Raw genomic sequence first — 20,674 nt, 5'->3', positions numbered from 1 at the left:
AGCTCTGGCTCAGGCTGAGATACTCGAGGCACCTTCCAGCTGCCTGTAGATGAGCACCAAGCACCATCGGAGATGCCCTGGAGGATCCCACCTGTTCGAGGCAGCAGGACAACCAGTTTTGATTTCCCTTTTCACCGCAGGTTTCTACCCACGCCAGGCTGCTCAACCAGAAGGATTTAGACGTGCTGAGGAAGACGCTCCATCTCCCGGATGCAATCCACTGCCTCTTCCTAAGCCAGTTTGACACCGAACACGCTTTCCGCCAGGACCTCAGGTGGGCTCTGACGCTTCTTTTCTTTAACCCTGCAGGTGACTTCCAGTCCTCACAGTGCGTTGGGGTGGGGTGGGTGAGACCTTTCCAGAAGGAGGCATTCCAGAGGCCCTTTCATTGTAGGAATGTCTTCAGAGAGCCGCAAGAAGCGAGACTGCTCCTCGTTCAGTTTCATTTCGATGAGCCGCAGAGCAGCAAAAGGCTCCTGGCCTGTGCCAAGTAAGCAGCCTTCCTTCGTCCTTTCTTCATCCTCCTCCCTCCTTCCTCCCTCCTTGTCCTTCGGCCTTTGTTGTCCTTCATCGTCCTTCTTCCTCCTCCTTCTTCCTCCTCTTCCTTCCCCCTCCTCCCTCCTCCTCTTTCTTCCCCCTCCCTCCTCTTCCTCCTTGCCCCTCCCTCCTCTTCCTCCTTCCTCCCTTCTTCCTCCTTCCTTCCTCCTTCTTCATCCTCCTTCCTCCTTTCTTCCTCCTCTTTATTCCTCCTCCCTCCTTCCTTCCTCTCTCCCTCCTTCCTCCTTTCTTCCTCCTCCTTCCTTCCTCCTTCCCTCCTTCCTCCTTCTTTCCCCCTCCTTTCTTCTTCCTCCTTCCTTCCTCCCTCCTCCTTCCTTCCCTCCTTCCTCTTTCTTTCTTTCTTTCTTTCTTTCTTTCTTTCTTTCTTTCTTTCTTTCTTTCTTTCTTTCTTTCTTTCTTTCTTTCTTTCTTCCTCCTTCTGTCTTCCTCCTTCTGTCTTCCTCCTTCCAGGCCCGGCGTACTTCTCAGAAACCTGTGCTGCCTTTGGCCCTTTCTCCCCGCTAAGACTTGAGCTGGGCTGTGCTGTGGACTCTCTTGTCTCGTTTGCCCCAGAAAGAATGTCCTCTTGGACGGCGTCCCCCCAAGGGAGCAGATTCAGACGACTGCAGCCTTTGGTGGGGAGGGGGATTAACCCCTGGCAGGGCTCACGGAGGGAGGAGATGCGGTTGTTGCTTGGAGAGATCGGTCAAGTGAGTCTGGAATTAACCAGCTCTGACCTTCTGGTGGTGCTCCCAGGTACTGCATCACAGACGAGCGACGGAGGTCGGCCAGCCCCCATCTGTTGCACATCGTGCTGATCACTAAAGTCCCGCGGGTCCTGGGAGGGTGTAGCTACCTGGCTTTTGACAGCGGTAAGGTTACGCTCGCTACTTTGGGTCAGGAGAAGAGCGGGAGGGGAAGATGAAGACGTGCAGAGAAGACATGTGAAGTGGTGGCTCTTCCATCTCTCGCTGCCTTCCTGCCCTGGTTGGCCGGTAAATCCGAGCAGCCGAGCCCACTGGTTTTCCAAACGGCTGATGCACCAAAAGAGAGCAGATGGACTGATCCATCCTCTTGCCTCTCCAGGCGAGTGGAAGTCCATCCACTTGGATGACCTGATACCTCCAGAGAACTTTAAGGCCAATCTCAGCCAGCTCTCCAAAATGACCATTGCCGAGATTTTCACGAGCAGCTCCCTGCAGCAGCTCCCAACAGGTGAGAAGTCTCTCGCCACAAACCCACCGTCTGCCCCCCACCACTGTCCCTTCCAGAAACCCACTGCCCCATCCTCCGATGTCCCACCTGTGGATAAGAATGCACCTGGATCAAGCAGGTCCCAAGCTGTGGGTCCCAGGAGCACCTGCTGCTTCTGAGGTCCTCACAGCAATGAAGCCTTTGCCTCCTGAGGGGCAAACTGCGATGGTGGAGCAGCAGTTAACGATGGCAAACTACCTGTGCCGCTGGAGACTTCCCTACGGAGTCAACACGAGCTTGTTGGCCCCCATTCTTTGACTAGCTGCTTGGGCAAACGGGGCAGAAATGGTTTGATCCGTGATCGCAAGCCAACTCTGGGTGGCTCCTGGAATCCGTGTTCTTGCTTAGAGGTGTCCAGCCAGTTGCTCCCCGAGCCTGAGGGTCTGCTGTCGTCAAGCAGCCAATACCAACAGTTGGGTGGCTTCCACCCCAGTGCTGCTTTCTTTCTCCCTGTTGATTGGCAAGGCACTCCCAACACCTCCTGTGGATGGAAGTATCTCTTGTTGGGGGTTTTTACAGCCAAGTCGTGTGGTTGATTGTGCTTTCAGGTTCTCCAGAGGGTTCTGCTGCCCTGGGAAGCCTCACCGAGTCTGGTCTTTACCCGGAGGAAAACGTATGTTTTCTTCTTTTTTTCTCCTCATTATAGTTGCTTGTCGTTGTGCAAGAACTGCCTTGGGTATCAACAGACATCTGGGATCTGCTTTTGAAGGTCCTTGCTTGGGCTGGTACCCTGTGACAGGAAAGAAGAGCTGCAGGTCTTCCTGGGTCACGTTGTGAGGGTGCAGTCGGGTGGTGGTCTCCCAGCCCACCTGTGAGCGACTGGGACAAGCCCAGGAGCCTTTTGTCACCGTCAACAGAGCGGTGTCCCTTAGCAGGGACATCAGCAGCCCTCCACGCCCCGGGGACTGACTTAACCAGGGTTTGTTGGGATGGTGAGATGGGTACAGACCTCAGAGCCCACTGTGCTCCGTTCTGGAGAAGACGAATCCATGTCCCAGGACAAGCGTCCCCAGGCAAATGAGAGCAAAGTAGCGTCGAGCAACCAAGTGACCTGCAGTCTTTTCCAGCCGCAGTTCCTCAACGTGGACGCCATGATCAAAGGGAGCATCCAGAAGGCTGTGATCCAGCTGGAGGACAAGAAGGACAACAGCCGGCGTCCAACGGAGAGGATCAAGATCCTTCACAACTTGCTTTTCCACACTCAGAGTAGCGGTACGTGTGAGTAGAGAGAACTAGAAGGGGCTCCTTGCACACTGCAAGCTGTATGGCAAGAAGACGACAACGGACAGGTTGAGAACCAGTTCTGGTGTCCCTCAAAGCCCAGGTGGGTGGGGAAGTACCCAAGGGAGAGAGGACGAGGTTTGCATGGGGCCTCCTTCACCTCCCTGCACAGTCCCTCATGTTCATGATCAGAATCTGTACTGAACCACAAAGCTCTGCTGCAGACCTTGGTAGATGGTCCCTGACAGATGTCACTTGCCAGTGGAAGTTGATTTCTGCGTAGGACTTATTAAAAAAAAAATAGGTGGTACGATTTTTGAGTGGGAAACTGCGGCAACCAAAATCCCTTGCAGGTTTCTGACGGAGTCTCCTACTTGGAGACGAGCAGTGGGAGGGTTTTAACCAGCGCTGTTCTGTGATTAGTTTCCAGCCACTTTATGACCATCCTGAAGAAGAGAATTTGTTACCTGCTACAAGAACGAGAGAAACACGTCCAAGAGCCAAGGGAATGGATTTTCCACAGGGCGCTCTCTACCAAATTCATCCTGGAAGACACATCGTTCAGGTAGTGCTGGCTGTGGGCCACCTTCCTACTGTCAAGGAATTCTGTTCCTAAAACTGCTCTGCGTGAAGTATGAGGCACCTTGCTTAAAGACCACGACGTGCCAACCAGGAAGTGTCTAAATACGTGTTTGGTTTGGGGTTTTTATTTTTTTTTTATCAGCCTAGAACAAGGTAGGGGCTTGCTGAAAGGTCGTAGTCAGTCTCAAAAGCAAAAAATTAATTCGGAGCACTGTTGATTTTGAGGCAGCTTCTTTTGGAAGGGCTTTTCTGGAAGCAACCAATGTTGGTGGACTGTGAGATAGACAAGGATGGTGAGCGTCAAGCCTGGATGTCCACATCTGGCATCTTCAGAAGCGGTTGGGTTGTTTTGGTTGACTTTGGTTGACGAAGCTGGGGAAGGGTCTGAAGCACAGGGCTGGTGGGGAGCGGCTGAGGGAGCTGGGGGTGTTCAGCCTGGAGAAGAGGAGGCTGAGGGGAGACCCGATCGCTCTCTACAACTGCCTGAAAGGAGGGGGCAGTGAGGTGGGTGTTGGTCTCTTCTCCCACGTAATTAGCAATAGGACAAGAGGAAATGGGCTCAAGCTGCATCAGGGGAGGTTTAGGTTGGATATTAGGATATATTTCTTCACTGAAAGGGTGGTCAAGCATTGGAACAGGCTGCCCAGAGAGGTGGGGGAGTCACCATCCCTGGAGGTGTTCAAAAAATGGGCAGAGGTGGCACTTGGGGACATGGTTTAGTCTAGTCTACCCTTGATTGGTTTAGTGTGGACTTGGTAGTGTAGGTTAATGGTTGGAGTGGATGATCTTAAAGGTCTTTTCCAACCTAAACGATTCTATGATTCTATGACTTGTGGGCCTTCAAGACCGATGCTGTCCCCTGGGCAGAGGAGGGCTTCTTGGTGGCAAGCAGGGAAGCAATGTAACGAGCTGTGTCACCTCCTTTTTCAGGCGAGCGCTCTGGATGCACCTGGAAGACATTGTGGTGAACATCTTTGCCCAAATTCTCGCCGTGGTGGATGCCAACAACAACCTGGATCACATCTCTCAAGACTCCCCGCTTGCAGAACTGTGGCTCCAGATGTTCCAAGAAGAAACGTTCCTAAAAATTAAATACACCAGGCAGTAAGAGGCGGGGTGTAAATGTACAGGGAGGTGGTTTTCCTCAGGAGAGTAAAAGCTGCTGTTTGCAGTGAAACTGTAGCTCCTGCTTGAGGTGCAGATGCTTATAACCCAGCCATGGAAGGTTTTGGGTGTCAAGCCACTGGCACCAAAACTTCCCTGTTGTTTTAAGCTGTCAGCAAAATTGGCTCCTTCCCTGTTCTTGCCCAGTTTTCCCTATTCCTCCCTTTCCTACCAAATTTCTGCCCAGGTTTCTGAGCCCTTTTAAAGGGAAGACCCATGAGTGGGAGTCAGGGACTTCTCTGAGGTGGTCCATCTCTGGACGCCTACAGTCTGTCGCACAAGTTAATGCTTCTTTCTGCGCTGTTTGAATTCAAGGGCGGTGGATGCTCAGATTCCCGTGTTATCGATGACCGAAGACCCCAACACCTCCCTCTGCTGCCAGTTTCCATTCAGCTGGGTTTTGAAAGCCTACCTGGATGACGTATGGGAGAAAGTCTATCATATGAAAGGTAACATCAGACTTTCCAGGGGGAGCTTTAACCCAGCAAAGCTGCCAAAAATCCGCCTCCTTAGTAGGAGGAACCACGGGGGCTGTGTTCCTCACTCAGATGACCCAGAACTGCGTTGTGCATCTCTTCTGCATTCTGTCTCCTCTTGCGTTGTGTCCCTTCACCCGTGGCCTTGCACTGGGCCACGCGTCCACCTCAGTCTTAATGAGGAGCTCCCATTTTCCGCTAAGCGGCCGGAACTCTCTTTGCTCTCCCTTCTAGATCAGCCCAAGAAGCCAACGGAGGAAGCAGCCAGGTTCTACCAAACCTTCATCAAGAAAGTCTTGATGCCAGACGGCAGCAATCCAGACATGCTACGCTATTACGCCAACGACTTTCTCAGGATGGCTTTTCCTGGCCAAGATCTCTCCGTCTATGAGGTGAGTAGGGCTGGGTAGAGCACCGGCTTCAGCTGGCGCTGGCTTTGGCCTCAGTCCTATCCTTCCTGGCCAAATCGGATGTTTTGATAAGCCCTCCCTTGTGCTTCTCTCTGACTACTCCTCAACTGTTGGGAACATTCCGTCCTAATTCCACCTTAAGAACTGTTTGTGATGAGGAGACTTCACATGGGATACCACAGCAATGCTAAGCATCCCACCTTAGTCCCGTTGCTGTTTGCTTCGAGCAGAAATAACACTTTTTATTTTACCTGCAGATTCTGTCAAAAGCTTTCCTAGCCAGCGCAGAGCAACTCTGCTCCTCCGTGGGCAGGGGGGAGATGGGCTTTTCCCCAATTTGGCTTCACATGGAATATTTTTACCTCCAAGACGATTATCAGCTCTTCGTTGACATAGCAAAAAGCAATGACGCTGTCATAAGCGAGCTGCAGGCAATGTATGAGACGAACCCCCCAGAAATGGTGAGCAAAGAGCTGTGTTTGCCCTCTAACCCCTCTCCTACGGCATTTGAACATGACGGTCTTCACAGCTTCCATCATTTAATTACATACTATGTAATTAGGAAGACCTCCTTGCCTTTGTGTCACTCTGGGTATCACGTTGAAGTCCCCTTAGAGATTTTGACCCTAGAGGTGGGTGGGACTCGTTGCGTCACACTCCAGTGGTGGGCTCCAGCTCCTTAGCTTGCCACGCCCGCGTGGAGATGTCCGCATCGCTCCCCAGATGCTCATTGCTTAGAGCAGCAAGCTAAGGTTTTTAGAGAACTCCCCACGGTGGCTCCAAGATCCTTCTTCCTCCAAGGCGTGGTTAGGCTCATTAAAGCCCTTCCTCGTTTACAGATGCCAGAACTTCACCCGTAAAAGTCCATTGCCTTCTAACTTAGCCCTGTCAACTACTCTAAAAGCTCTACCAGCATCTAGTCGTGCGGCACCCCTTCCCTCTGCGCGACCCACCAGCGAGGACGGCTCTTTACCTAGACTCCAGCTTTCTCTGTCTTTGCAAATGTCATTTCAGTTTGTCACTCTTGATGCCTTGAACATTCTCCTGAAGAAAGTGCAGCCCTCCGAAAACGGACTTTTGCCCTTCGATGCCTGCATAGCGTGGCTCAGAAGCGTCAAGTCCATTAAGCCCTGGGTGGAGTGGATCAGTCTGGACAACTACCAGCTTCAGTTCTACCAGAAGAAGAAGAAACTCCTGGAGAGTGTGTTGTAAGTTCAGTCACTCTCTCTTGACAGTAGCACCAGCAAACTTCTTGACGCCTGAAGGTCAGGTGAACTGAAGCCACCCTCCTCTGGGGGAGCTGGAGTCACAAGTCCTTCAGCTGTCCCCTCCTTCCTGGTCCTTCCTCATTATCACAAACACGGTGGCAAAGTGGCTCCAAACAAAAGTGGTGGATGTTTCACTGTGATCATATTGCTTAGTTCTGGTGGAATTTCTCCTTGCGTGCTTGACGGTGCCAAAATGCTTTCTGGCGTGGGACAAGTAGTTCTCTCCAGAGACAACACCCAGAAATGGGCTGGCAGTTTCAGTTTGGCCCAAGGTTCATTGAAAACAAGCAGCGTAGACAGGACCGGGCCACATCTTTCTCCCTCTCATGCTACCTCAGAGGGTCTTGTGTCCTCCAGTGGCCACATGCTACCTGGGACGAGTCACAGAAATCCTGGTGGGAAGGGACCTCAGGAGGTCTCTGGTCCAACCTAATCGGCATCCTTCGGGGCGTGTGTTTTGCAGACATCGCTGGACCTGCACCAACATTGTCTACATGTTGATTGACCACCTGCTGCACAACGAGACCCACATAGAGGAGAAACTCCTGAGGCTTGTGGTGAAGCAGTTCATCTTCCTCTGGAACGTAGGTGTTTGTTGGAGCAGTGAAGCTTGGGAGGGCTCTTCTCTTCCAGGAGACCTCTGGTCCCAGCTGTAGGGAGGGCTTAGCAATGGGACAAGGCTGGAAACACCATCCGAGAGCTGGATTCAGAATCCAAACTGAGGATTTGGAATCAAGGAGGGCTTCCTTCAGAATTGAAAGGGTTAATCCAGGCCGCTTGCCCTCAGAGGTCCACGCAGAGACATCCATACGTGGATCTGCTCAATTCTGCTGTTAAAATCTGTGCCCCTGCAGCACTGACATCCCATAACGTTCGTCCTCCACGTACCAGAGAGACGTTTCTGCTGAACTTGCACTGTGTGTTTGTCTTCTGCAGCGCCTCTATGGAACCCCGGGATTTGAGCCCGAGGGGACTTTTGATTTGGTGACGAAAGTACTGAAGAAATGCAACGCGAATGCCGACGTTGTGTATCTGGTGTAAGTCCGAGCTGAAAAAAAGTTGACTTCAGGGTTTTCCCATCGATGCAATTTTTGTAGAGGGTGGGGGAAATATGTCAGCACTAGGGGTGACCCTCTTTGGGCCAAAGGGAGGCCACCCTGATGAAGCCGAGGGGTGAGAGCCAGTCTTGGAGGTGATGAATCATCTCTGGAGGAACTTCTCTTAGGTGGGGTGCCAAAGAAACCGTCTCCCCTGAGCACCCAGGCTCTCCATCCCCTTCACCCAGCCATCCTCACCATGGACCTCTCTGAGATGGGCTGGTCCTCATGCAGCTCAGAAGGTGCCAGGTCTTGAAGCGGTGGTGGGTCACCCTGGTTCTCTACTGACCGTAGAAGCTAGACAACCGTGCCCATCCAGCTTCATCCCCCCCACCCCAGGGTGTACGTTAGGCAGGAGCCAACCCACGCCCCTCCTCGAACCCGGCAGCAGCGCTGAGCTGCCTCTTCTTTTGGTGGTGTCCCTCAGGAAGGGTGTGAAGGAATGCAAGAGCTGCCTGCGGGAGATCACTGACCCGGCGGAGCTGCCCTGCAGCCACATCTTCTGCACTCGCTGCATCCAGCAGTGGCCGAACAAGCAGTGTAAGATCTGCAAGGAGGAATTCCCGGAGGATTACATACCCACGGCTTCGGAGGCCACCAGGTATCCTGGCGCTGGCAAAAACCTGCCTGTCTCAAGCGTGTTCGTGTTGAATATTGGGGTAGAAGATGCTGGTGCCTGAACAAACGGCCATCTCGTCTCCCTGGTTTGGGTCCTGTGCTCTGCAGAGAGAGGGAAGTTTTTCATTTCCTTGGTTGGAGGTTGACCACAAGTCTTGGTTTTCATCTTCCCTCCAGGGAGGCTGTCGCCAGTCACAACAAATTCAGGAGGAAATGCAATTCCTTCTTCGTTGAGTTCATCACCATGTACTTTTTGGGAGACAGAGAGGCACCATCTGCCGAAATCATTCGGCGACTGATACAGTTTGTGGCTTGCAAACCCAACCCTGAGCGTCAGACGGGGAAAAGGGGTAAAAGAGCTTGGTTCCACTCTACCCGGGTCTGACCTTGCGCTCTTGGAAGCCAAATAACAGATGTCATCCTTCCTTCCTAGTGTACAAGCCGAAAAGCGAGTTGTCGCCCTTCGAAGAATGCATGGACACCAGTCCCACCATCCAGTCCTCCCTCCTGAAGCTGCTGCTGCGATGCGGGTCAGCCCACAGGTTGCTCCCAAACCCCATTGCTGAAGCCCTTGTCTACATGGATGCTGATGCTCTGTCCCCTTTTCTGCCCTAGGTTCAACAACGTCAAGGTTCACTTGGAAGAATACCTGTCCCAGATGGAGGAAAAGATAATATCCAACCAAAGCAACATGGACCATTTCTACTTCATGGTGGTGCACTGTCTGGAGGTGAGTGCCCGTTGGGATGCACTGGGAATCCCAACCAACACCGTAACTTGGAGCCACCACCGCAGCTAAAAACCTGTTAATCACATTAATTAGCCCCCCTCCGCATAGTTTTGTGGCTGAGGAGCCAAGGGCAGAACTCACCTTAAAGATGAGGAGCAGGCACAAGGAAGGAGGAGGAGCTGCTCAGTTATAACCCACCTTCAGAGTCTTAAAAACTGTCTGTCTCTCTCGAGCAGGATTTTATGTATCCTTCTGAAGAAGACGACGTCAGCCAGCTTGCTGAAAACTGCCTCTCCACCGCAGACCTGTCTGCTTTCTGCGAGCCTGAGGGCTCAAGAATTAACACCCTCCAATTCATCGCCCAGCTCCGGCTCTCCATCAGCCACGTGGCCACCGTGCTTGGCAGACGGACGCTTTCCGGTGAGTTCTTTTGCTTAATGTAGCACGAGAACTGCGCCTACCCCTAAGCAGGTCTAGAACAAGCCCCAGAAAGGTCTAGCCTTGGAGGTTTTTGCTGGAAAATTACTGGTTTTTTAAAAATTGAAGTTGTTTTGGACACACTTTCCAGCTCTTCAGTCCCCAGACTCACTGTGTTCTCCAAGTATTTCCCTACGTATTAAGGGACCCTCTGTAGATTGGCTTGAAGCCGTGCTTCAACCTGTGGGGAGAAGATCCTACTGCAACCTAGATCCTACTGCAACCTCAACAGCTGTAGGAGCTACGTGTGACGTGCCACCACTGGGGACTGGGCATAACGAGAAACCTCCTTTCCAGCCGCAGATCCCAAAGCACCCGCTGCCGAGGGGAATGAGAAAGAGCAAGACCTGGTGAACGCAATGAAGAAGCTGGTTGCGAAGGCTCCGACTCCGTGGCCTCAGGTGTTCCTCCTCAGAAATCTCTGTGACATCTATGGGCTCACCTCTCTGTGGAAGATCCTCCAGGCGGAGAAGTGGATTTTACCCCAAGGGGTAGAAATTTCGCAGGTGGGTTGTTTCCTGAGGGCCTTGTGCCAAAGCAGAGCTGGGGAGGGGTGGGATTCGCTGAGCTCGAGCCCTCTAAAATTGATTCACGGGGCTCCCTTGTAGTTGAGGAGCACAACAGGCCCCCGTAGGGCGCAGTCAACCTCTCTTCCTGCCCTTCCACTGGCTTCTTAGGATAACAACGTGCACCTGTGTTTTTCAGGAGAGAAACACCTGGTCAAATACATCACTGATGTTTTTGGTGCTGGAGAAAGCACAAAACCAGCTAAAAAGCAAAGATTCTGCAGAAAACCAGAGTTTGACTGTAAGTGTCCATCCTGTCTCTAACAGGAGGTTTCCATGGTTTTTGGTCTGGGACTGTTGGTTGGTCTGGAACCGTTGGTCTGGGACCATTGGTTGTTCTGGGACCATTGGTTGATCTGGAACCTCCTGGAAACAGAAGGTTTCCATCTGTGTTGATGGAGAGCTGTGGCAGCTCCCTGCTGCCAGGGGACACAAATGGGACTTTGCATGGACACTGAACCTCAGCGGTGAAGCCAGAAGACCCCTCACGGGGAGGTGCCGTGCTGGTTGCCTTCGCTTATGTCTGTTTGGTTCAACTTTTGTAGGCTGTCATGAGACAAATGGGGAGCATCCTCCGGTTGCCGTCCATCCCAGACGGGCTGCTGGAGGCCAAACTGAAGAACATCATGAATGCTTTGAGCGACAGCGAAGACCCAGGGTTGCTGGAGGTGGTCTTCCACGCTGCGCTCACTCTGGCCTTGTTCCCGAGCCGCACCACTCACCTCCTCAAGAACATCTGCTTCAAGCCTGACGTGGTGAAGGTGAGCTGCAAGGCCGAGGCGCGCAGCTCTCTCCACCCCGCTGTCCTGGTGCACCGTGTCCTGGCGGACAGGCTTGCTTTGGTCAGCTTGTTGCTTTGTAGACCGTTGTTCCTCTTCCTTCTCGCTCCTTGGGCTGAGAAGTAGCTGCGATCGTTCATCCTGGTCTGCTTCAGATGTGGATGAGATGTATGGTCTACGGGTGATGCCCATCTCTCTACTGACTCGAGGGGAGCTGGGGGCCTGGCAGAGCTTCGCTGGCGGAGATGAGGTGGTTTGAAGCCCTGCCCGAGCATCCTCCTGCCAAAGGTGGTGGAGACGCTCGTTCCTGAGCTGGGCTTCCCCTCGGGTCTGCCCATGCATGAGTTGTTCCTGTTACTGGAGGGCTGTGGGAGGCAACCAGGACATCGTGCTGCTTTTCCTGGAAGTGAAGGCAGCAGCCACCTCTGGATCCTCTCCCTTCCCATCAAGGCCATGTTTGGCCCGTGCTGTATTCAGTTCCAGAATCAAAACTCATCAATAATTGGGACTCTTGGGGACTTTGCTCATTTCTGGTCACTCCAGCCTCACGTCTCCCTGTCTGATGCACCTCGCTCCCTCACTCGGTCCCCATTCCCTCACCAGAATTTTCTCCCTGATGACAGTGGCAATGCAGGAGGACCCTTCCTCCCCAGCGCTTGCTTTAGAAGCAGAATTGTTCCTCAGAGAGGTGGGAAGCGAGCTAGGAAGATGGTTACCCCGTGCCTCACTTTCTGTTGCGTTTCCTTTCCAAGGGGTCCTACCTTCCCACCATGCCTGGAGACCTGCTTTTTGATGAGAAGAACTGGAAAATCGGTGCAACGGATAAGATTTGGAGTAAGCATGGGGGGAATCTGGCTGCTCCTGTGGTCGGCCAGGGGCCGTAAGGAAGGGATTAAAGACTCCTGAAGGCCATCTCTGTCCTTCTGTTGAGTCCTTTATGATCTCCACCTGGGTGGAGCAACTGTGGGTCCCTTTTTGACAAGCTCTGTGAGGGGCACGTGGTGGGGCTGGACGCCAGGAGGTGGGAGCCAGGCCTGTCACCCTCTTGGTGAGCTTCTGGCCACCTTCCCATCATGGAGGTTGTTGTGGGAGATGACTGGCTAACCATATCCTCTTTCACACGTAGCTTGCCAGTGTGGCTCGTACTGGATTGTCACCGAAGTAAGTGTCTCCTCCTGGCCGCTGGTCTTTGCAGCTCTGTCTTCTTGCGCTTCTCATTGCATCGCTGTCACCTCCATGGGAAAAAGCCAGGCCTGGGATGAGCACCTCAGGTCGTCTTCTGTCTCCCAGAGGTGCCCATCCCCTTTGCACCATCTTGAAACACATCTCGGCCTCCTGGCCCAGCTGTTTCTACTGGGTGGCCGCTATAGACGCTCCTCCGGCTGCCCTGCTCCCCTCCTAACGCAGACTCCAGCGTCACCTCTGTGTCAAGTGGCCCTTTAGCTGCAAGAGCAGCTGCAAGGCTCAGGAGCCAGTTGGGGCTTCTCCAAGCCAGCTGGGCTCTTCTCCAAGCCAGCTGGGCTCTTCTCCAAGCCAGTTGGGCTCCTGTCCCAGCGAGGCGCTAGGCTAAATGGAGCCGAGATCTGCGTCTCCCCATGGGAGCAGTGGAGCAAAGCGGGTGCTTCCGAGGTCTTGGTTAGTCTCATCCCCAAATCGACGCCCAGATGTATCCTGCTGACTGTAGGAAGAACCTGGTTGGTCTGGAGGTGTGTGCATCCCCTCTCGCCTCTCATTAGCTGCTGGAATGACCCCATGTAGAAAGCCAGGTGGAAGATGTGGAAACCCCTTGGGTGCCCTCAGCTTTTGCTAGATGCCTTCAGCGCCCCGCTGGGCTTCCAACCTTCTCTCTCACTCCTCCCCCCTGTGTCCAAACGCAGTGTGGGCTTCCCACGGAAGTGAAGAAATGCAAGTGTGGTGCCACTGTTGGGGGAACTAGGCACAAACCTGAGGCAGGCTTCACGCAGAAGGAAGTGTAAGTCAACCCTCCTGGCCTCGCAGCCCCGGAGGGCTTCACCCGTCCACCTGACCCTCCCGCAGAGCCATGGGCATAGGGAAAATGCCGTGCTTGGCCAAAGCAAAGGTCTCTGCGTCCCGTGGTCCCACCGCGGGACCTAGCAAAAGACATGGGCAATTGCTCTTTCTGAACGCAGCACCGAGGATAAGACGGAGAAAGGGTACATCCTGGGGAGCCCTCCTTTGCGGAGAAACGAGCTGGAGAGGTGCCTGTCACCTGCCTGCGTCAGCCTTGCGAGAGCTCTGCTCCACTCCTCCCTCCTGCTGGGGATCTACACTGACAAACAGGTGAGCGACCACCACGCCGTGATGAGCGCTCAGCCTAGCTGGAGAGGAGACCTTCATGAGAGCCTAACGGAGGAACCTGCCCTGTCTTCCAGGCAATTCTAGACCTGATGAAAAAGGAACCGGAGGATGTGGAAGTGTTCTTCTGGGGCCACCTTCAGAAAGACGTCGAGTACCTGGCAGAAGCACTCAGCAGGAACACGGAGGATGCCGTGTTGACTGTCCATCTCTTTCTACAGCACCTGAGCAACGACAGCCTGGCAGGTAGAGAGATGCTGGGCAGCTCTGGGGGGTCACCAGCAAGCTCCCAGTGGTTGGGCTTTAACTGGGACCAGTGTTACCGGTGCCTCTTTGCCGGGACAGTCTCCATCCCGGGACAGTCTCCATCCCGGGAAACTGGCGAGAAGATGGGGAGGGCAGTCAGCTCACCCAAAGCACTCAGGCCAGACCAGCTAGAGGGCATGAGCAGACTGGGAGATAGTTTGCTCCGAGTAGGCACCTGTGCCATCCCTTCTGCTCTCGGTTCCTCTTACTTCTACATCATCGTACTCCTCGCTGTCAAGAGACCCAACAAAGCTCTGGGCAGACCCCAGGGTCTACAGGGTAAAAGCTCACGTATTCCTTTGTGTCCTCTACAGATGAGAGCGTAGCCTTGAGCATCCTGCCTGAGAAAAAGGACCGAGAAGAATGGGAAACCTCCTTCAAAGCCCTGGCTCAGCCCTTCTTCCAGGTACGCCTGTGCCCAGCTGCTGCTCGCAGGCATCGCGTACCCAAAGCACTGCTTTGCCGGTGGTCGTGTCCATGTCCAGACGCACCTGATGAGCTCAGGGCGTTGCCGCGTGAAAGGAAAGAGATTTATCCCCTCTTTTTTGAACTGGGACCTCGTCCTGGGCTGATGGAGACCTCCTGGCTGCCATGGTCTCCTGCTCTGCTCCAGCAGAGAGCTGGCTTCTTCGCCGCTTTTTATATGCTGATTCACATCCTCCTCGGAAACCAGTTGGGTTTCTTCCCTTGGAGAAAACCACCTGTGGGTTTCTCCCTAAGCAGCTCTGTTGTTCCTTTGGTGGCAAGTTCTCACCATGCCCCCCACTTCTCCAGAGCCTTCGTTGCTTTTCTTTGCCCTGAGACCCCGTGAATCCCCTCGGGCTGCTTGGGTAGCGAGGGGTGGCTCCTAACGACCCTTGGGTTCTTGCAGGAATTGGAGCAGAGCCTTAATTCTGTCAAGGAGCAGAGGATGAACGAAGGTCCCCATGGCTCCAGCCTTCTCCTGAAAATAGCTTACGGCCAGATGCCACCTTTCCAAGACCTGCCGAGGCAGGGGCTGATCAACCAGCCCTGCATGTGGAGACTTGAACAGAAGATGACCATCCAGACCTTGATGCATTTCCTACAGCAGGAAGATGGGGAAGGCACTGGAAACCCATACCCCATTCTGCTGGAGCTCCTCTCGAAGGTTTGCTGTGGGAACATCTCCTCTCCTCCAAAGCACATGCAGGCATTGAGTAGATTCAGCCTGGCTGGTGTCCGTGGGGCACTGGGGTAACTTTCCCCCCCACCCCCACCCCCGTGTTTCTTTGGAGCATCCCAGTAAGACAAGGTCCTCCTCCAGAATGCCCCGCAGTGCCAGATGGGATCCCTGTCCCTTGAATCACGCTGAATTTTCTCTTCCAGCTTGAGAACATCCAACATGTCCGACACCTGCCTGACATTTTCCGTCTGCAGAACGCCCTGATCCACTTCTTCCAAAACAGCCATAAAGGGGAAAACTACACAGTCCGACAATTCCTGGACCAGCCTGAGCTTTCAGGTGTGATATGGGATTCCATCATGCCTGGGACACGGGTGTTAGACACCCCTCAGCACCCAGATGCTCCGCTGAGGAGCTGCTGCCATAGTTTGTGTGGTGGAGCCAATTCAGCCAACACAAGAGCAGCCCATCGAGGCTGGGGGCGCCTCTGCCGGAGCAGTTCTGGGGGGAATTTAGGAGAAGGTGGAGGTGTCGCAGGCATTGAGATGGATCCGGGGCAGATCCTTTCTCCTGGGGCATTTGGTGCCTGGCAAGGTTCTTCTGCCGTGAGCAAGCACGATAGGCGAGATGGGCTTTTCAGCGCCTAAGTCACGGTGCCTGGTTGATTGATGTCACATGCGGTCTCACGCAGGCTCGAAGCCCAGCTCGAGCCAGCACACGGCATGGTTTGCTGTGACACCTCCAACGATGTATTTGTCGGAGACGTCCTTTGACCTGGCACGTCTCCTGGGAGGATGCCTTGACGGGGCTGTTTTCTCCTCTCTTGTGCCCACAGAGGACCAGCGTTTGGCTTTCAGCAGAGCTATAGAAACGATCTGCAAAGTTTGGAGCAATATTAAAATGAACCCATCCAGCTCAGGTACGTGCTCTTCCTCTGGGAAGGAAGAGGGATGCCACATCCCTCTTTCCTCAGCCCTTTCTTCTGGGGATCATAGAATCTTAGAATCGTTTAGGTTGGAAAAGACCTTTAAGACCATCCAGTCCAACCATTAACCTACACTACCAAGTCCACTCTAAACCAATTAAGGGTAGACTAGACTGAACCATGTCCCCAAGTGCCACATCTACCCATTTTTTGAGCACTTCCAGGGATGGTGACTGCACCACCTCTCTGGGCAGCCTGGTCCAATGCTTGACCACCCTTTCCGTGAAGAAATTTTTCCTAATTTCCAAACTAAACCTCCCCTGGCGCAGCTTGATCCCGTTTCCTCTCGTCCTATCACTAACTCCGTGGGAGAAGAGACCAACACCCACCTCACTGCCCCCTCCTTTCAGGCAGTTGTAGAGAGCGATCAGGTCTCCCCTCAGCCTCCTCTTCTCCAGGCTGAACACCCCCAGCTCCCTCAGCCGCTCCCCATCAGCCCTGTGCTCCAGACCCTTCCCCAGCTCCGCTGCCCTTCCCTGGACATGCTCCAGCACCCCAATGTCTTTCTTGTAGTGAGGGGCCCAAAACTGGGCACAGCATTCCAGGTGCGGCCTCACCAGCGCCGAGCACAGTGGGACAATCACCTCCCTGCTCCTGCTGGCCACACTATCCCTGACACAAGCCAGGATGCTGTTGGCCTTCTTGGCCACCTGGGCACACTGCTGGCTCATGTTCAGCCGCTGTCGACCAACACCCCCAGGTCCTTTTCGGCCAGGCAGCTTTCCAGCCACTCTTCCCCAAGCCTGTAGCGCTGCATGGGGTTGTTGTGACCCAAGTGCAGGACCCGGCACTTGGCCTTGTAAACGTTGGTGTTTCCGCCCGGGATCGAAGCGGGGACCTTTCGCGTGTGAGGCGAACGTGATAACCGCTACGCTACGGAAACCCGCGCTGATGCTCCGAAGCTGAGCTGCTTTCTGCAACGACCCTTCCCTTCCCTTCCTAGCAAAATTGCTGAGCTTGCTTGCTTTCCACCTGCTAAAAACAAATGGAAAACCCGTCTGAAAATACAAAACCTAATAAGAAATCCTTCCAAGAATCCCTCCAGTGAAAGGGAGAATTTCCCCTGGGATCCTTACAGCGGGTAGAAGACTGTTCTGCCCTTTCCCAGGCATCACCGTCCTGCCGGACCTCTCGCCGAACGACATCAACACCAACACCGCCATCCTGCATCTCCTCCCCACCCAACCGTCCATCAGCCACCTGGTGACCATGTTCCTCATCCAGCTGCAAAACAGCTGTGTTGACACGGCTGCGCGGGTCACCAGGGAGAGGCAACGGTAGGTCTCGAGCCGCTCACCCTAGGGCTGTCCATCTCCTCCACCCTCCATACAGGCTCCGTGAGAGGTTTTTGGGGCTGGTGTGGGGCTTGCAGGGGAGCTGTGGCAGCCAAGCGATGCCGCTGCAAGGTCCTGGTGGCTTGGTGTTCAACAAAGCGGGTCCTTGATGGCAGAGCAGGACGAGGCAAGAGGCCCTCTAACCACACAGGGCAACCATTCCTCTCCCAGGTCCATCTCCACAGAAGAGGTGAAGCCCTCCTCTGTGCTGGCCATAACCAAGAGCGATCTGGTGACCATGGCGCTTGCCAACTTCCAGTACGAGATAGACGAAGATGGCACCAAGACGGCCTACTTCAGCTTCCAGATGCTGCAGCGGCAAGTGGTTCATCGCTTCATCAGCGGGAAGCCCATCATCAAGGCTCAGGTGAGCTCAGCATGGGCCAAGTTGGGTTGCCCCAGGCCAGCAGTGGGGTTGGGGTCTGTTTCCAGCCTCTTCTGCACGCCTTTCTGGAGTCAGCAGACTCAACCGAAGGCATTGGCAGATGCCTGCTGTGCACCTGTCTCTGTTCCTTGGGTTTTGAAGGAGTGCCATGGCCAGAAACCGCTTCCGTGGTCATGAAATGGTGGCCTGAAAGGTAGCGTGAGGACCTACAGCCCTGTCTTTTGTGAAGGGGAAGCTACCCTAGTTTCTTTGAGAACGAGGGAGGAGTTGGTAGCCGTTGAAAGAACTTCAAGAGGCATCTTCCGGGGTTATGGATGGTCCAAAGCGGGACTCTGAACCAGCCTGGAGGAGCACATCCCTGGCTGGGGCTGTTGGTCTCCATTCCGTGAAAATGAAGCCTGGAGCTGGTGGGAAAAGGGGACTTGAGGACACTAGAACCAGGCTGCCCTGCAGCAAATGGGCTGTGTGTGCTCTCCTAAATGTGGAGATCTGTCCACACTGGCTGTCCCTGGGACCCTTCTGGTCCTTGAAAGTGGCTCCCGAGAGGACTTCCTCCATCACCTTGCAGGGAGGGAGGTGAGGCTGCGAGCTCCCCAGATCCTCCTTCGTGGAGATGCCTTTCTCCAGCCATCAGGAACCTCTCCTGATCTCCACAACCCCACAGTGGCCTCAGGGGGCCATCGACCATCTCCTGCAGAACCCTCGGGGACATCCCGTGGACTCACATCTGCTCAGCTGAACTTCCCTGCTGGCCCCTGTTAAGTGGCACCGGGCGTGTTCATAACCACCTGTCCCAAACCCTTTCCAGACGGCTCCGTGCATTACCCTCAACAACGTGAGGACCCTCCAGGCCACCAAGACGAAAGTCAGGGACCAGCTGCCCCAGGTAGGAAACAGGTCGCCGGTCTCCTCCATGCGACCCCGAGGTCTCCCCTCACAGCCCATGACACGATGCGGGCACGGAGACAGGGCAGACCCAAGGTCAACTCAAGTAGGGGGCTGGAGACCTGGCAGGACCCGGTTCTCCTGCGCCAAGGGGACGAGCGGGCTGGGAGGGTATCACGTTGTGGTGGTCCCAGCCCTCGCTGGGTCGCATCCTTGCCGTTCTTGCTGCCAGGAGCTGCTCAGCGTCAACCAGCAGAAGCGCATCATGGAAGAGGCCCGCTCGGTCAACGCCCTCTCCAAGGCCCTGGCCACCTTGAAGGTGGCTGCTGAGTTCCTGGCCGTGACGGGTGGTGACCCAGAGCGCCCGCTGCCCGAGTACGTGCGGCAGGAGCTGAGGATGGACGCCGGCGCGAAGCAGTTCCAGGACGTGCCGGTGGGTGAGGGGCTCAGGGCGGGTGGGAAATGGGACCCTCATGTCCTCCCCTTGATGGCCACCCCTGCCACTCTGGGTGGGGCTTCACGTCCCCTGTGGCTCTGACCACCCTCACGTGCTCCAGGGTCCCCAGATCTAGTGTCTGTGAAAGTTCGGGGGTCCCCTGCTCGGAGCAAAGAGGTCCTGGGCACCTGGGTGGGTTTAAAAGCTTGGTTGGGCGGTGGCAGGTCTTCATGCCATGTCCACCAACAGCTTGGGGACACCTTGGGCACTGCGGATGGCCTGGGGCACCTCGGGGGGGGATGCCGGTGATGTGGGAGCCAGGGGTTTGTAGATGCTTGAACTGGGCAGTTGAGGTGCAGCCATCAGGGGATGCTGGTGGCCCAGCGTGTCCTCTAGGACATGCTGGAGTTGAGTGCAGACATGACCTTTCCAAGGAGCTGAACGCCTGTACCTCTCTGTCCCCCTTCTTCAGGTGGCCCCCAACACCCGGCTGAAGCACATCCTGTCGCTGTGGCAGGTCCTGGCGGCTTGCAGGTCCATGCTGTTGGTACAGATGAACCAGGTGAGGGAGAGGAGCTTGGGGGAGGAGATAGCATTTGCCCCGCCATGGAGAAGAAAGGGAACCTGACTTTACGTCAAGGTCTCTGGCCCATCCGGAAGATAATCCACCCCGCTGGGCACTTTCCAGAATGGCTTATGTCATGGAAGCTCTCTGGTGGCCCTGATATGAGGTTCAAGGACACGAGAGGGTTGTGGTGGTCTTTGCAGGATCCCTTCTGCCTGGTACCCAAGCAGTTCCACGAGCAGCTGGATGCAAGGCAGGCAAAAGCCCTGTCCTCTGCGTTGTCCAACACCAACCTCGACCTCTTCCTCATTGAGCTTCACGAGATGATCATGGTGGCACTGTCCGGATTTGAGCCTGAACATGAGTAAGTCCAGGTCGTATCCTGGGACAGCCAGAGAGGTGGCAGAAGTCGCAGCTTCCTGCGAGGGTTTGGTTGGGGAGAGACCTCTGAAGGTCTCTGGGCCACGTCCTGCCCCAGGCAGGTTACTCAAGGCCTCGTCTGCTTGCAAGTTGGTGGATCTCTGTCTTTGGAGATGCTCGTCTTGGGGGCTGTCCAAGGCGGCATCACCCCTGAGGGAAGAGGTTCTTCTTATGCCCAGCCATCAGCTGCCCCACTGGCTCCTGACGCCACTGGAGACACCCCAGAGCGGCCTCTAGCACGAGGCGTTGGCCATCACTGGCCAGCAATCTTGGCCACTACGGAGAGCCACCATTGACCAGCAACCTTGGCTGAGACAGCGCTTATTATTGACAGCCAACGCCGGCCATGGCTGGTGGCTGCGGGCGGTGGGACACCCATCCCACCTCTGCCCGCTCACCCCCGGCTCTACCTCACCCACAGGCTGAAGTGTGCCTTTAAGTTCTTCCTGGAAGACAACCAGGTCCCCGCCACCTCTGTGGATACCCTCACGGATGGCCTGGACCCAGACATTCCTGTCAAGAACATCCTCTCCGTCTGGAGGACGGCTGCGAAGACCAGCCAGATCAACGTCCCTGCCTATGGCCAGGAGAGGCCAGCCCAAGGCAGCCGTTAGCCCCCTTCTCGCAATGACCCTGCTGCTGGCTTGCCCCCATGGTCACAGAGGAAACATCCACCTCTAATCCCAGCTCTGGGGGCCACACAGGAGCTGCGTGTGGGC

The 20,674-nt window shown here is 54.9% G+C and overlaps 1 protein-coding gene and 1 non-coding gene across 2 annotated transcripts in view; one reads left to right on the top strand and one right to left on the bottom strand.

Moving 5' to 3' along the window:
- The window catches only part of LOC142595967 (E3 ubiquitin-protein ligase rnf213-alpha-like), a 43,007-nt gene extending 22,333 nt beyond the window's left edge, over positions 1-20,674 (top strand). Inside the window, exons 26-63 of the mRNA XM_075724835.1 lie at positions 141-274; positions 395-490; positions 1,294-1,409; positions 1,624-1,752; positions 2,340-2,404; positions 2,859-3,003; positions 3,436-3,577; positions 4,525-4,698; positions 5,074-5,207; positions 5,469-5,626; positions 5,902-6,105; positions 6,659-6,852; positions 7,376-7,496; positions 7,849-7,949; positions 8,437-8,610; positions 8,805-8,977; positions 9,061-9,157; positions 9,243-9,357; positions 9,594-9,777; positions 10,138-10,340; positions 10,540-10,641; positions 10,946-11,161; positions 11,932-12,013; positions 12,306-12,340; positions 13,057-13,151; positions 13,330-13,480; positions 13,573-13,741; positions 14,116-14,207; positions 14,673-14,930; positions 15,149-15,284; positions 15,781-15,864; positions 17,039-17,207; positions 17,436-17,631; positions 18,458-18,535; positions 18,767-18,967; positions 19,443-19,532; positions 19,739-19,899; positions 20,377-20,674. Coding sequence (XP_075580950.1) covers positions 141-274; positions 395-490; positions 1,294-1,409; positions 1,624-1,752; positions 2,340-2,404; positions 2,859-3,003; positions 3,436-3,577; positions 4,525-4,698; positions 5,074-5,207; positions 5,469-5,626; positions 5,902-6,105; positions 6,659-6,852; positions 7,376-7,496; positions 7,849-7,949; positions 8,437-8,610; positions 8,805-8,977; positions 9,061-9,157; positions 9,243-9,357; positions 9,594-9,777; positions 10,138-10,340; positions 10,540-10,641; positions 10,946-11,161; positions 11,932-12,013; positions 12,306-12,340; positions 13,057-13,151; positions 13,330-13,480; positions 13,573-13,741; positions 14,116-14,207; positions 14,673-14,930; positions 15,149-15,284; positions 15,781-15,864; positions 17,039-17,207; positions 17,436-17,631; positions 18,458-18,535; positions 18,767-18,967; positions 19,443-19,532; positions 19,739-19,899; positions 20,377-20,569 — 5,367 coding nt within the window. The 3' untranslated portion in view covers positions 20,570-20,674. The remainder of the gene's footprint in view (positions 1-140; positions 275-394; positions 491-1,293; positions 1,410-1,623; positions 1,753-2,339; positions 2,405-2,858; positions 3,004-3,435; positions 3,578-4,524; positions 4,699-5,073; positions 5,208-5,468; positions 5,627-5,901; positions 6,106-6,658; positions 6,853-7,375; positions 7,497-7,848; positions 7,950-8,436; positions 8,611-8,804; positions 8,978-9,060; positions 9,158-9,242; positions 9,358-9,593; positions 9,778-10,137; positions 10,341-10,539; positions 10,642-10,945; positions 11,162-11,931; positions 12,014-12,305; positions 12,341-13,056; positions 13,152-13,329; positions 13,481-13,572; positions 13,742-14,115; positions 14,208-14,672; positions 14,931-15,148; positions 15,285-15,780; positions 15,865-17,038; positions 17,208-17,435; positions 17,632-18,457; positions 18,536-18,766; positions 18,968-19,442; positions 19,533-19,738; positions 19,900-20,376) is intronic.
- On the bottom strand, positions 16,741-16,813 carry TRNAV-CAC (transfer RNA valine (anticodon CAC)). The gene has a single exon. It is a non-coding gene; the product is annotated as a tRNA-Val (tRNA).

Source organism: Pelecanus crispus, chromosome 25 (genome assembly GCF_030463565.1).
Source record: "Pelecanus crispus isolate bPelCri1 chromosome 25, bPelCri1.pri, whole genome shotgun sequence".
Taxonomy (NCBI): Eukaryota; Metazoa; Chordata; class Aves; order Pelecaniformes; family Pelecanidae; genus Pelecanus; species Pelecanus crispus.
The sequence above is the reverse complement of the archived record's forward strand: the minus strand, read 5'-3'. Positions and strand labels throughout refer to the sequence as shown.